At 31.4% G+C, this 14,772-nt stretch overlaps 3 protein-coding genes and 1 long non-coding RNA gene across 5 annotated transcripts; all 4 read left to right on the forward strand.

The window, feature by feature from the left end:
• The first annotated feature begins 264 nt into the window (after positions 1–264).
• On the forward strand, positions 265–1,997 carry LOC108816254 (MATH domain and coiled-coil domain-containing protein At3g58360-like). Its single transcript, XM_018588829.2, has 4 exons — positions 265–441; positions 510–670; positions 1,135–1,322; positions 1,471–1,997. The coding sequence occupies exons 1-4, from the start codon at positions 335–337 to the stop codon at positions 1,876–1,878; spliced, it is 864 nt and encodes a 287-aa protein (XP_018444331.1). The 5' UTR covers positions 265–334; the 3' UTR covers positions 1,879–1,997.
• A 1,656-nt stretch (positions 1,998–3,653) lies between these two features.
• Positions 3,654–5,294, forward strand: LOC108816434 (protein RESTRICTED TEV MOVEMENT 3-like). The gene is made up of 3 exons (XM_056990226.1): positions 3,654–4,116; positions 4,450–4,676; positions 4,779–5,294. Exons 1-3 carry the CDS (start codon positions 3,954–3,956, stop codon positions 5,181–5,183), a joined length of 795 nt encoding a protein of 264 aa, XP_056846206.1. The 5' UTR covers positions 3,654–3,953; the 3' UTR covers positions 5,184–5,294.
• Positions 5,295–7,382: 2,088 nt separating this feature from the next.
• Positions 7,383–8,560, forward strand: LOC108815881 (uncharacterized). Its single transcript, XR_001943758.2, has 3 exons — positions 7,383–7,845; positions 7,954–8,172; positions 8,319–8,560. It is a non-coding gene; the product is annotated as an uncharacterized LOC108815881 (long non-coding RNA).
• Positions 8,561–12,143: 3,583 nt separating this feature from the next.
• LOC108816480 (MATH domain and coiled-coil domain-containing protein At3g58360-like) lies at positions 12,144–14,475 on the forward strand. 2 transcript variants are annotated; one of them, XM_056990456.1, is made up of 5 exons: positions 12,144–12,250; positions 12,317–12,477; positions 12,619–12,643; positions 13,386–13,551; positions 13,928–14,475. In XM_056990456.1, the coding sequence occupies exons 1-5, from the start codon at positions 12,144–12,146 to the stop codon at positions 14,333–14,335; spliced, it is 867 nt and encodes a 288-aa protein (XP_056846436.1). In that variant the 3' UTR covers positions 14,336–14,475. The 2 variants fall into 2 exon arrangements, with proteins under 2 accessions (XP_056846436.1, XP_018444560.1); XM_018589058.2 differs by having other exon boundaries at positions 12,317–12,474; positions 12,610–12,643.
• The last annotated feature ends 297 nt before the right edge of the window (positions 14,476–14,772 follow it).

Here is a 14,772-nt window from a genome sequence, read left to right on the forward strand (position 1 = left end):
AAATAACTTTGCATTTGTATACGTAAACTAGTTTATGGAATCCAGAATGCACATGCTCGAAGTAACCCTAAGAGGAAATGAAAGCTATTCTCATTCGTGCATATGGTGTACGTAATATTAACGATTACAATTCAATGGGTTAGGGTGGCTTTCAAACTCATAAAGTTATATTTACATTGGAGAATATCTGTAGTTTGCGTAAATCATTGATGACGAGTTTAGGAATATTGGAATCTTAATATCAATATCGCTTATATATTTGACTATCTAAGTCAAAAGAATTGTGTTGATAGCCGCTCAGGTTCTAGGGTTTTCCGTTTCTTCATCGAGATCAATGGAGAAGAAGTTTGATAAGAAGTTCACTTGGGTAATCAAAGATTTCTCTTCTTTGAAATCGGTGAATATATTGTCAGATATTTTCGTCGTCCGTGGCTGCAAATGGTAGAAGTTTTTTCTAGTGTTTTCATCCATATATCCACAGTTTTGCTTAATTCGTTTTTTTCTTGCAGGCAACTTAATGCATATCCTAAAGGAAACAAGGGTCATAACTTTTTGTCCTTGTTTCTGGAAGTCGCCGGTTATGAATCCCTGCCATCTGGATGGAGAAGACACGTACGATTTCGACTCATTGTTGTAAATCAACGTTCGGAGACACTCTCCCGGCAAAATGGTAAAAGTTTTCCATTACTTGGTCCTTTTGAAGTAGTTCCCGCCTCCAAATTATTTTCAATGGCAATATCATAAACAAAATATAATGAGTTGATCACGATAACAAACCCATATAACATGTTAATGTTTCATCCACCCACATGAAACATTCGTCTTGGTTCTCAAATTTAGTATGTGTTTTATGGTGCCAAAAATTAGGAAAATTTTATCATGAATTTACCTTAAAAATTACTATGACCCCATAAATGTCAGGGAAGGCCCTGCTTTCATCACATCTTCCAACGATTGGAACCTTCTAATATAGAATTCCAGTAAAAAGAAAGTCTATTGTTTTCTCACCAAAAAAAAAAAGAAAAAAACAACAAAAAGTCCCTTGTTTTACTATAATTCTATTTTGCACAATGTTATAACTTATAAGCATTTTCATGTAGTTCTTGATTATATGAACGGTTTGTGTTTTTACAGAAGGACAAAACTGGTTTGAAGAGAAGCCTAACGGCTGGGGTTTTGCATCCATGCTTTCTCTTGATGAAATTAATGCCAAAGATAGTGGGTTCCTGGTGAATGGGGAGCTCAAGATTGTTGCCGAGATAGAACTTCTTGAAGTTATTGGCAAAGTAGATGTTAATGGGTTTCACCTTCTTTCTTCACAGGTAGGAATTTAAGAAAATTAAAAAAAAAAAATTGTGTAGAAATTTCACCAACGAGTGAAAACCTAATGTTTTAAACTTGTATAACAAGGTGCTTTTGTGGTGTCTCGGGAATATAAATTCTACTTTATATCTACGTTTTCACTTTCAGGTGGAATCTGTGAGCCGTATGTTTGAAAAGCATCCAGAAACTGCTTCTGAAGTCCATCTAAAGAACCCAAATCTTAGGACAGGTTACATGAGTTTGCTACTCAGTCTGATAGATACTCTGTGCCAGTCGCCTCACAAGCTCCCCAAGGATGATCTGGATGAGGCGTATTATGCACTGGAATCCTTGACTGATGCTGGTTTTAAGTTGGATTGGTTGGAGAAAAAAATTTCTCATGTGTTAGAAAGGAAGGAGAAAGAAAAAGACGGTGAGATTCGTAAGAAAGCAATTGAAAGAGAGTTGAAAGATTTGAAGGAAAAGTGCTCAGATCTTGAAGCTCAGCTGGAGAAGGAGAAGTCAGAAGCGTTGGCTGCTAAAACCACTATCTTATTTGATGATGTTATCCAATAATCTCGAGTTATTAGAATTTAGACACTTGAAGTTTGTTCTTATTTGGTTATGCATTATCTCTTATTTGGTTATGCATTATCTCACTTAAAATTATTGAAACTCCTTTTATTTTAGCTCTCCTTGTGTGCATATATACTTGTTATTAGAATTTAGAAACTTGAAGTTTGTTCTTATTTGGTTATGCATTGTCTCACTTAAAATTATTGAAACTCTTTTAATTTTAGCTCCGTTATGTGCATATATTACTTGTTAACCAATCAACCTAGTAACAAATCTGTTTTTTTTTTATTAACTTGGGAGTATTTCGGACATATGGAAAGACCAAGACTAATCCCTAAAAGGGGAGATGCAGTCCACATATAGATACTTTCTCAATGCAAATGGGTCATAAAACATGGATTCATATCCGTGTGATGTCTAGAAATCATGATTTAGTTTTCTCTGGTAGGATTCGAATTCGCAACCTGGGTGTAGGAAAGAGCCCGTCTTTACCATTGAACCATGATGTTGCGGACAAGTAACAAATATGTTTCAGGTTGCACTTATTATTTAGTTCTAAAATTGTTCGCATGGATTAATCTTTATCTTAACTTGTCTTTAGCCAACGCTGTTTGCAATATTCTTGAACCATCATCCATGACTTACTAAGTCATGAGGAGGAGTCGAGGTGAGTGGGATTGTGGTCCTTGTGAGCTCAAGCGTCAGATTGTGGTCTTTTTATATATCAACAAATTTTATATATACTGTTTAGTTTTATTTTTTCATAAATATACAATTTAAGTTAATTTTATGCAAAATGATTTAATATATTCAACCATAAATATAAATAATTTTAAATATATACATATATGCTTAAATACAATTTAAAATAAGTAAAATTATTTTTACTTTATTTTATGTTTAACTAAATCAAATTTCTACTAAAATAATGTTAATAAAATAATAAATCTACAAAATTAATAAATAAAAATATTTTAAATATAATTTAAATTTTTAATTTTTTACTGTGTAAGAAAACATCTGGTATAACGTTTTAAAAAGTGGTTCTTAATGTGGGCTTTTAATTATTGGGTTTAGAACCCCACCTCAATGGGAAGTTAACCTTGGGATCAAAAGTTAGAATCCATAACGCGAATGGTCCAAGTAACCCTAGGAGTAGGGAGCTAAAGCTATTTGCATCGCATCCCAGTGAGTAATTCTAAAGGATACGCAATATGCGAAGAATTTTCTTACAGCTTTTGTTCCATGTTCGAATCTTAATCTCAATTTCTTTTTTTTTTGCTAAAAATCTTAATCTTAATCTTGTTATAAATCATGTAATAGTGGATGGTCTATAACCAGCAAATTTTCTTTCCCTTGCATACTTAGGTTTTTCTTTTCTTAGTTATGGTTGTTGTCCTTTTTACTTAAAGATTAGGATTAGTACTATTTCCTTTTATAACGGTCTAATCTTGTATTCCTTCTTTTCCTGAAAATAAGATTTTCTAGATAATTCGCGTATATTAAAAAAACAATCAATATTTTCAATTGAACTTTTTATTTATATTTATTATACATTTTCCAATAACCATGAACTAATAATATTTAGTTAATTCAAATATTTTCAATTAATGTATTTTAAAAATATCAAAAAATATCTTAAAAATATAGAAAATCTATCTTTATGAAATAAAAATAAATTCTAAAAAAATCCTACTTTGAGGGGATCAGGAACGGAGGGAGTATATAAGGAATTTTGGCTGTGAATAAAGTTACAACTTTCCTCAGTGATTTACAACAAATCTCAATTTCAATAAGGTTTTTCTTCTCTTCAAGGCCTCATCACATTCTCTTGTAGTTTGATTTATTAGGAATCATCTTTAATGGGGAAGCAATTTAATAAGAAGATCACTTGGGTGATCAAGAATTTCTCCTCTTTGAGTTCTGACAAATTGTATTCTGATCGTTTCGTCGTGGATGGCTGCAAGTGGTAAGAAGATAAGTTTGTCTTCTAATGTCCTTTTCCAAGTTAGGTTTACGGGATATTCTCTTCTGTTTTAGTGATTTGTTTTGATCGTGTTTGCTGTTGCACATGTATGTATCTTTCTGCATATCCCAAGGGAAATAATAACAATGATCACTTGTCTCTGTTTCTGGAAGTCGACAATTCTGGATTATTGCCTATTGGATGGAGAAGACACACAAAATTTTCATTTACCGTATTAAACCAACGTTCAAAAAAACTCTCCAGAAAACATGGTAAAAGCATCTCTGACTCGTCTCCATATTTTTTAAGGCAACAAAGCTTTAAATAATTAGCAGAAAGAAGGACGATCTCATCACGATCGTCTCTAACTCATAAGGTCAGGACAAGTTCGATTTACAAATTGAGATGAATGTTGAGATGGCAAATTTATTTTGACATTTTGCAAGGCTATAATTTTGGTTTGAGTTCTATGTTTTCTCAAGGCTTCTATTGGGTAGTTTTAGATTCATATTTTAGTTGTTTTTGCTCCAATATCCACAGGAGCTAGTCCTTTTGATGCAAATGAACTGATTAGATGATTTTTTTTTTGCTTTGTGATTTTACAGAATTACAACAGTGGTTTGAGCAGAAGAGTCCCGGGTGGGGTCGTTTATCCATGTTGCCTCTTAATGAGCTCCACGCCAAAGATTCCGGATTTCTTGTAAATGGGGATCTCAAAATTTTGGTTGAGATAGATGTTCTTGAAGTTATTGGCAAATTAGATGTGTCAGAGGAAACTTCAACAATAATAGAAACAATAGATGTTAATGGGTTTCAGATTCTTCCTTCACATGTAAGTGTGTGTAGAGTTTATTAAGCCACGAGAAAGAACATAATGTTGATGTCTTAGGTCTCCCAAAACTGTTTTAATCTGACATGGTTATTTATGTCACAGGCAGAATCTGTGAGCCGTATGTTTGAAAGACACTCGGAGCTTGCATCTGAGTTCCGTCCAAAGAACCCAAATCTAAGGACAGCTTACATAAGTTTTCTACTCACTCTGATTGAGACTATGTGCCAGTCACCGCAGGAGCTCTCCCAGGATGATTTGTCTGATGCTTATGCTGCAATGGGATTCATGAGAGATGCTGGATTTAAGCTGGATTGGTTGGAGAAGAAGCTTGATGAGGTGTCAGAGAAAAAGAAGAATGAGAAATCTTCTGAGGCTGGGCTACAAGAAATGGAGGAAGATTTGAGGGACTTGAAGCGGAAGTGTTCAGACATGGAAGATCTAGTTCAGAAAGAGAAGGTGAAGATGTCGGCTGCAAAAGCTCCTCTCTCATTTGATGATGTTGTTTAATGTTCTTGAGATCTTGAAGCACTTGGGAGTTTGGTTCTGGTTTGTTCCTGAGAGAACTCTTAATAGAGACTCATCATCACTCGTAACTTGGAATTGACCATAGAATATATAATCTCTAAGATAAGATAAACTACAAACAGTTATCTATCTTATTAAAAGAGAAGTACCCAATAAAAAATACCCCTTAATTTTCAGTTTTATTTACAATGGCATGCCACTGAGAATTAACTAAGTTTCTTATTTTAATGCTTGTCTTTTTCAGTTTATTTCATGCGTTTTCCAAAATTATTGTTGTCTTTTCTGATTTAGATTTCTTAATTATTGTTGTCTTTTCTGATTAATAAATGTATTTTCTTAATTTGAATTTAAATAATAGATTTAAACATTTAATATTTTTTCTAATTTAAATAATAAATTTCCTTAATCGTATATTAACCAAAATCGATTTCTCTATATATTTTGTATTAACTTATTAAATATTAAAATCACATAAGATAATCAATTTATATAACTTATAAATATAATATAAAATAATTTATTCATATATTATTAGTATAATGGTTTCAAAATATAAGTTCAATTAGTTATAAATATTGGATTTGTTTATATGATATACTGTGATATAATAGACAATTAAAATCATAAAATATAATTATTTAACATAATAAATAAAAAAAATATTTTTAAAAATGTAATATTAACAATAATTTTATAGAGTTTAATGTACATATATATATTATATCATTAGTACACAGAAAAAATTAAAGTGAAAAAATATTTATACAGTTACGGGTCGAATCTATAAATAAATAACAACAGCGCAAGATTATTTTCTTTAATAAATTTATTTTAATAGAAATTATAGTTCTAAATATGTTTATATATTTTATATTTTTATAAATTTATTTTATTTGTTTATAAGAGATGCTAAGATTTTAGAATTAAAAAAATATGACCCGCTTTTATATTATTTTAGTTAGAAAATTTAAATTTTATATCTGAATATTTAATTAAATTTTTAATTTTAACTTTTTATTATTACTACCAAAATTTATTTTTAGTCTAAAATTTATGTCTAAAATATCGTAAATTCATCATTTAATATAAACAAAAAAAACTAAAAATATAAAATAAACACCCGTCCGGTCGGACGGGTCAATGTTTAGTATATTTATTATAACTCATTCATTAGGATGAATTGCATATGAAAAGCGATGACGTGTGAATCAGGTAACAACAAAGTTTGGGGTTTTTATTGGTTATGGCAAATGTTTGATAACAATATTTTGCTCATTTTATCAAATCATCAAGTTTTGCCTTGTTTCGGTCCGCAGCTATTTTCTTTCTTTGACATGTGAAAGAAAGATGTACATGAAGAGAAAAAGTCGGATTGCCGTTTCTCTGTGCGCTTGTTAGACAGCGTGTAGATTTAGCAAAACATAAAGGAACAGTTTTCAAGATTTTTTCTACTGGACGGACTTCCGGTCCAAGTCAATCTCACTTAAACATTGCCATAAGTCTATGTCCTGGTCCTTTTTCTAATAGTCCTGGTCCTTATTTTGTTTGAGGTTTTCAATTTTCAGTTAATCGAATATAGATATATAAAACTGTTCGAATATAAATTAGGTGTTTTGACCAGTGACATGTTTTAACTGTTTTTCTCTCTCTTTTTCTTAGTTCTACTCAGAGATTTTCGAGAGAGTCAACAGCTACTACAAAGACTCTGCAGCAGAGTTGAAAGAGTAAAGAGCTTCACTATTGGAGGATGTGAGTGTGGTACAATCTTAGCTCCCGAAGAGGCTCAAGAAGAGAAAACGAATCACCTGAGAAGATGGCTCTATAGAGTACGTTTTGCAATACATATATCATTTCTCAGTTTTGATATTTTTCAATTTTGATAAACGAAGGCATCTCGCCGAAGTACCTCCAGGATCTTCACGAGAAGCATGAGATCTGGCTCCTCCCATTTGAGGGTGGGAACCATGGCATACTATCTGTTAGCGAACCGTCTTTACATATGGATAAGACTCTGCATCCTGACATTAAAGACCGTGTCTTTTACTTAGAAGGAAACCATATGCATTCCAGCATACAAAAGGTAACATTGTCTCATTTCTATTTGTGCTAAATGTCTGAAAGATAGGTCTAGCTTTAAGACTGGTTCATTGGTTTTAATAGGTCCCTGCTTTGGTTTCAGACTGTCAACCAAATATTGACTGCAGCAGACATATTGAAGCAAAGAGTCAGTAAGTTCTTATGACTGTTACTGTCACCATAATAGATTCCTAAACATAGCTGATGTTTTCTTGATTGGTGTTGGTGAAGGTATGCACACCAGGTTGCTGAAATCTTTTACTTTTTCAAACTTTTATTATGCTCTAAGTTGTGAAGCATCTTGGTAACGTTTTATACTGTGTTGTTTAGGTTAGCCTTCCCCTATTATATGTGTCGAGTCTACTGCTTGATAGCTGCTTAGTTCATTGTTGTGTTTTATTTTTCTGATGAGTTGCAACTGTTTACTTATTATTCCCCCAACAGAGATGTAACTGTTTACTTATTTTTGTGGGACGAGGCTGCGTCAATCTTCAGGGGTCTCTTGAAAGCAGGGGATAAATCACAGTTTGTGATGTTGGTGCCATGGTTAATCCAAAACTATTTGGAGGTAAGCACCATCTACTTTCTGCTTCATGCCAAGCTAATCTCATACACGTTTACACCAAGAATCTCCTTACATGTTGATTTATCTCACAATTTGTTTTTTTTTAACCAGTGAACCTGTACTTAAACTCCACACTAGGAACTAGGTTCTTTTTCGACACCAACCTCCCTGAAATAACAGAGTGTGTCAGCAGTTAAGAACAGAATACTCAAGTAGTAACAGAGATTCTCCGTATTGTGATGCTACCATACATACTATATGCAGGGTGGGAGGTGCATCATCCCAAGCTTTTCCTAATGTCGACACTCTCGAAAGGATTAAGAGAGGAAGGTTAAGTTAATTTACAGATCTTTTTTTAGCAATAATAATGTTTAAATAGGTCTCAACTTTTTGAGGTGCCAAGTAGCAAGCTGCTGATTCTGGAACGCCTGTAATTTTAGAATAATTTGCTTCTCTCTCTCTCTCTACTGTCACAGTTGGTTCTTCTCCCCTAGACACACTCTCATTCCTTAAAGTAGAAGTTGACGTAAATTGGAATCTGTATGGGGAACGCCTCTGCTTGAAGTTGAAGGAGAAGTTTCAGATTGTGTTCTAATTATTATAGATTTTGAGATTATTCAATTGTGTTCTAATTAAGCGAATCTAAAACCTTTTAGCATTGTTTTAAGTTGACCAAAGAAAAACAGTCGTGTTATCCCTTTCTGAGTTGTACATTTTATTAGTCTCCTCCTGTTATTTATAAGACTAGGTGCGTAGCTTTAACAATCTCTTTTTTTTTACCAAAAAAAAGAAAGAAAAAGTAAAGTCACCTGTTGGAAAGTGATTGCTCTCACCTCCGGTTGAGGAAGTCATAATTTTTCTTCTCACCATCATACTAAAACCAACAGAGGAAATTCAAGCTTTATAGCGTATAGTGTGGTTTAGATAACACAAAAAAGAGCAGATAAGTTTACCACATTTGTTAACACCTAAAACCATAGTTTCATAAGCTTAGAGAGAAACTAAGGACAAACAGAGAGAAAAAAAAACCAGCCCAACACGGACATCTGGTTTTCCGGCAACATTTACAACCACATCATAGTACTCAAGAGTAATTTTTAATTAAATCACAAGTTTTCCGCAAAAGGAATATTTTTTAGATATCAAGGTCCTGAGATCTGGCTCCTGTTTGCATTTCACCTAAAATTTTAATTATTCCAAACATGTAGCCAAACAAATCAAAGAAACGATTTGATCAGAAAAAAACACAAATCAAAAACACGACAAGATGACTAGGAAAATAAGTATATGTGAGATGCTTTTAAATATTAAACTACAACTCAGTGTGACTACAACAAGCTTTCTGTTGTGCATAGAATTTAAAAATCACACATGAGGGTTTCTAACATCAAAACATGATAGACGAGAATTCATCACCACATATTTCCCAATCACAAATCTAACACAACTTTCTTTTTTATTTCTCCAAGAGTGCCAGACTTGTGGTTTCCATTTCTTGAGGCCAAGAGAATGTATCGATAATTAAAACTTCTGGAAGAAAGTTACAGAGCATAGAGATTGGTCAATGGGTATGTGTTCGTGCCGGATTTCAGGAACATGCTCTTGAAACTCTTTCTCTAAATGGCCTACTTCGCATCCTATTGCTGTTGCAACCTCCTCATCTGCAACAATGATTTTAATCAGAGTTCGTTTCAAGCTAGGAGCATAAAACAATGACAATACGCAAGTAGAACTTGGTGCAATGCATACTGTAGTTTGACATAACATTGAGCATTCTAGAACCATTTCCTCTCTTTGCAGCCTCGCTAAACTGAGCAAACAAACCATCAGTATTTTTGAAACACAATATTTTATAAAATTGTTATTTTAAAATTGACATTTCATTATTTTATCAAATTGTATTATATATATTTTAACTGATTTGGCTTGGAGTTAGACTAATTTATTATCATGATCAATTTAATTAGTGTAAATGTTTCTTAAAACTTGAAACTTCTTGAATGAAATATAGTAATATATAAACTTCACATTTTATTTTATTATGCCAAAGTGAAATAAAATAATAACAATATATATAATTACTATTTTCAAAATTATTTTTGCTAATTTTGTATTTTCTGAAAAATAGAGAATAACGAAGATTGCTGTCACTTTAAAAAAACCAAAAATGATTATTAAAAATAATAATATGGTCTCAAAATTCTGTTCATTATTTATTTCTGTATAATATCATTTTCAATTTACAATCTTTTGTTTTCAAATGCTTCATAAAATTAATTTATATAAAATCGTTTTTATTATAAAATAGAGAGGTAGATATGTTTAATAAAATAGTTATGCAATGACAATCAACTCGAACTATGAGCTGCTTCTCGAGGGGTGGAGTATATTATTTTCATAAATAAATATATAAATATTTAACATTTAAAATAATATTTTTAAAAATAGTTTTAAAAAGAATTTTTGAATTTCAAAAAAAATATTTTTAAAAAAATAAAAAATAATAAAAAGTTCGAGTTTGGAGACATATAATTCCAAAACTTTAAAAATATATTTTTAGATTGTTTTTATTTTTTAATTAATTATTCGTGTTAACATATTATAAAGTAAAGATTAAAGGTTTTTTTTGAAACTTCATATGTCATGTATTTATGAAAATGTCTATTAAAATCAGGTAAACATGAATGATGATACTAAAAATTAAAAATTTAAGAAAAATTAGAATTCCCTAAATATTTTATAAACAATTATTTTTAGATAATTTACTATGATTATAAAATATAGCTATGTAGTTAACATAAATCCGCGCGTAGCTGACGAACATTATCTGCCATCTTTGCAAGGTTATCCCTCCATAAACTGTGTAAGCTAAATGCATTCATAACTTAACATTTTCAAAAGTTAATACATTTACCATAGAACACGCAGGTAAATATGTAATCTTCTGCACCATTTCCTACAGAAAGAAGAATATATTTGATGCTTCCAAATTTATTTCTATTAGATGAATGTGTCTCCGATTCTTTTTGGCTAAGATATTGGAATATAAAATCAAAAATAAACCATAATATAATTTGTTTTAGTGACTCGGTTTATGCCTATCCCTGGACACTTTTATTATACAATAATTTAATTTGGTTTAGATAAACTACTACATTATTTAAAATAAAATATAAAATTAATGAAATAAACATTTAAATATGAGGTTCATATCAACAAAATAAATCAAGTATATACTATTAATTATATTATATAGTTTACATGTACTTATGCTATTATATTTTAATTGATTGGTTTATTCGGTTTATTCAGTTTGAACGGTTTAAATACCAAAGCATATCTATATATCCCTATTTCTAAAAAAGGACATATGTTCGGTATATTTGGTATCGCCAGATTTAATCCATTTTCTCTAGCTCGGTTTGGTTTAATTTTAGTGGGTTAATTTTACCGGAATAAAACACCCCTAAATAATTCCAGTAGCACTTACAATTAGAAAATCAAGTTTATTACCCAAACTATTCTTTTTGTTTTTAAATAATTGATGTTCACCAACTTTTCTATTGTTTTGAAAATACAAAACTCCCACAAACAAAAACATTGAAACATTCGATAAATAAACTATTAACACATTTATCAACACACTTTTCTGCGCGTAGCACGGAGAGAGACTCTAGTAGATTTAAAATGTTAGTTATTCCACTTTCGCACTAATTTTAATTATTTTCTTTGACGACAGCACTAATTTTAATTCACAATATTTTTTTCCTAATTTATCTATTTTCGTAACTTGTTATGTGATCCTAAATAACATTTTAGAAGCTTGTTTACTTTATACATTGTGTGATTGGAATTTTTAATTAACATGCACATATGATTATTTTTTAATTATATATGTGATTTTCGTAAAAACAAAACAATGAACCATACTTTACTTATTTTTAATTTATAATATACATATACTAATCTATATAATCCAGAATGCTCATACTCCAAGTAACACTGGGAGGGTAATGAAAGCGATTCCCATTCCTGTTGTATACGTAATCTTGACGATTAGCATTCAGAGAGTGGCTTTGGAACTCAAAAGTCTTTAATTTCCATATACGCACATGCTCCAAAGTTTGTTTGACAAGTTAATTTTTAAATTTATAAAAAAAATCATTAATTGGTTATATATGGATACTGGAGAGTCGTGCAACTCCTATTGGTTACAAGGCCCGAGATTGCCGTATCTGAGTCCAAAAATATTGTGTTAAGTCACTCAGGTTCTAGGTTTGTTTGTATCTGCACCGAGATCAATGGAGAAGAAAGTTGATAAGAAGTTCACTTGGGTGATAAAGGATTTCTCTTCTTTGCAATATGATAAAATATTTTCAGATAAATTTGTCGTCAGTGGCTGCAAATGGTATAAGTTTTTCAAGTGTTTTCATTAATACCCTTCACAAATTTGCTTAATTTGTTTTTCCTACAGGTACATTAGTGCTTATCCCAAAGGATACAAGGTTGATAACTTTCTGTCAGTGTATCTGGAAGTCCCCGATTGTGGATCATTGCCATCTGGATGGAGAAGACACGCACGATATCGCCTCATTGTTGTAAATCAACGTTCTGAGAAACTCTCCCGGCAACTTGGTAATATATCCTCGTTCTGGTCGGTCTAAAAGAGTTATTAATTTCGTTATATTTCTTAAGGTCGAACATTGTTCTTCAATCCACATAAGCATATTTCATTGTAACTCTATATTAGATGAATAATTATTTGTGGTTTTACAGAAGTACAACACTGGTTTGATGTTACGTCTAAGATCATCTCCAACCCTACTCAATTTTCTACTCCAAACATCATTTTGGAGTAAAATTCTCTCCAACCCCACTCTATTTTCAACTCCAAAATGGAGTAATGACTAGGGTTACTCTATTTATGGAGTAATCTTACATATTACTCTATTTTGGAGTTGAACTTTTTTTATTTATAAAATGATCCTTTAAATCTTTAATGTTCTTATTTCTTACTTAAATAATATTTTAAAATGAAAAAATAACATGAAAATAAGATATTTTATTATTTAATAATTTGACATAAAATGCATAACATAATTAAACAACATAAATAATATAAAATAAAAATAACATAAAATAAGTGATTTAAATGCCCGGCTTTAAAATTTGCTTGCTCGATTTAGGAATATCAAAAATAAAGAAGCTCATTTTTTAATTACGAAATGCATTAGTTGATCATTTGTGGGAAGAATATTCTAATACTTATTATTGAACCAACTTATATATTATATTTTATTCTATTTTTATGATCTTTTGTACCTTTTACTAATAAATATTTAATTTAAATAAATTATATTTTAAGGCAGTTTTGCAAACATAAAATAGTTGGGGTTAATTGGTAAACTTTTATAAGTATAAGATATTACTAACAATTATTAACTATTTTTAAAGTAAAAAATGGAGTAATACATTGGAGTAAAACCTTACTCTATTTTGGAGTTGCATCATTTTGGAGTAAAATTTGGAGTAATACATTGGAGATGTTCTAACAACTGGGGCTTTCCATCCATGCTTTCCCTTGATGAAATTAATGCCAAAGATAGCGGGTTTCTGGTAAAAGGGGAGCTCAAGATTGCTATCAAGATAGATCTTCTTGAAATTATTGGCAAAGTAGAGGTTAATGGGTTTCATCTTTTTTCTTCACAGGTAAGGGCATCTCCAACTCCACTCTATTTTTCACTCTAAAATAGAGTTTAGAGTAAAAAATGTTCCAATGGTACTCTATTTCTTACTCTATAATAGAGTGAAAAATAGGTTTATTCCAAATATAGAGTAAGTTGTTTTTTCTTTGTTCATCACTCTATTTTCTACTCTAAAATAGAGCACAATTGGAGTAAATTCCATCTCTATTATAGAGTCACTCTATTTTAAAGTAAAAAATAGAGTGAACCCTTGGAAATGCTCTAATAATTTAAGGATGTTGTAAATTTGTGTGCAGAAATTTCAGCAACGAGTGAAAACATGATGAACTTAACTTGTCTAACAAGATGCTTTTTTTTTGTATATCTGTTTTCCTTCTCAGGTGGAAAACGTAAGCCGTATGTTTGAAAAACACCCAAAGACTGCTTCTGAAGTCCATCTAAAGAACCCTAATATTAGGACAGGTTACATGAATTTGCTACTTTGCCTGATTGATACTTTGCGCCAGTCGCCTCAAGAGCTCCCCAAGGATGATCTGGACGAGGCTCATTATGCACTGGAATCATTGACCGATGCTGGGTTTAATTTGGATTGGTTGGAGAAGAAAATCTCTCAAGTTTCAGAAATGAAGGAGAAAGCGAAAGATGGTGAGATTCGTAGGCAAGAGATTGAGATAGAGTTGAAAGATTTGAAGCAGAAGTGCTCAGACGTGGATGCTCAACTGGGGAAGGAGAAGTCAAAGGCGCTGGCTGCAAAAACTCCTATCTCATTTGATGATATTATTGAATAATCTGCAGCCATTAGACACTTGTAGTTATGTTCTTATTTGATGTTAGGCGAAGCTCTGCTTCTTAGCATATGCTCCGTTGTACTTGTATCACTGAAAAAGTCTTTTGTTTAATCTTTCTATGTGCTTACTTGCGAATTAAGTAACAAATATGCTTCAGTTTGTATTATTATTTATTTCGAAAATGCCTCTTTTTCGGATATCCTCTATGTGCCCAATCTTTGAATATGGTGAAGGATTGAGTGAACCTTATAAATAAATTCTAAGACGTCTGTTCTCTTGTAAGGATGGTGTCCCTTGGTTTCAATTAACAGAATGTTTTAAGCTAGGTTACTTGGTTCGAAAGTAATTGCTTTTAGAGTTCACACTTCACAGACTTGGTTTTGCTTTTAGAGTTCACAGACTTGGTTTTGCTTTTCTATTTCATAGATTTTCATATC

Source organism: Raphanus sativus, chromosome 7 (assembly GCF_000801105.2).
Source record: "Raphanus sativus cultivar WK10039 chromosome 7, ASM80110v3, whole genome shotgun sequence".
Taxonomy (NCBI): domain Eukaryota; kingdom Viridiplantae; phylum Streptophyta; class Magnoliopsida; order Brassicales; family Brassicaceae; genus Raphanus; species Raphanus sativus.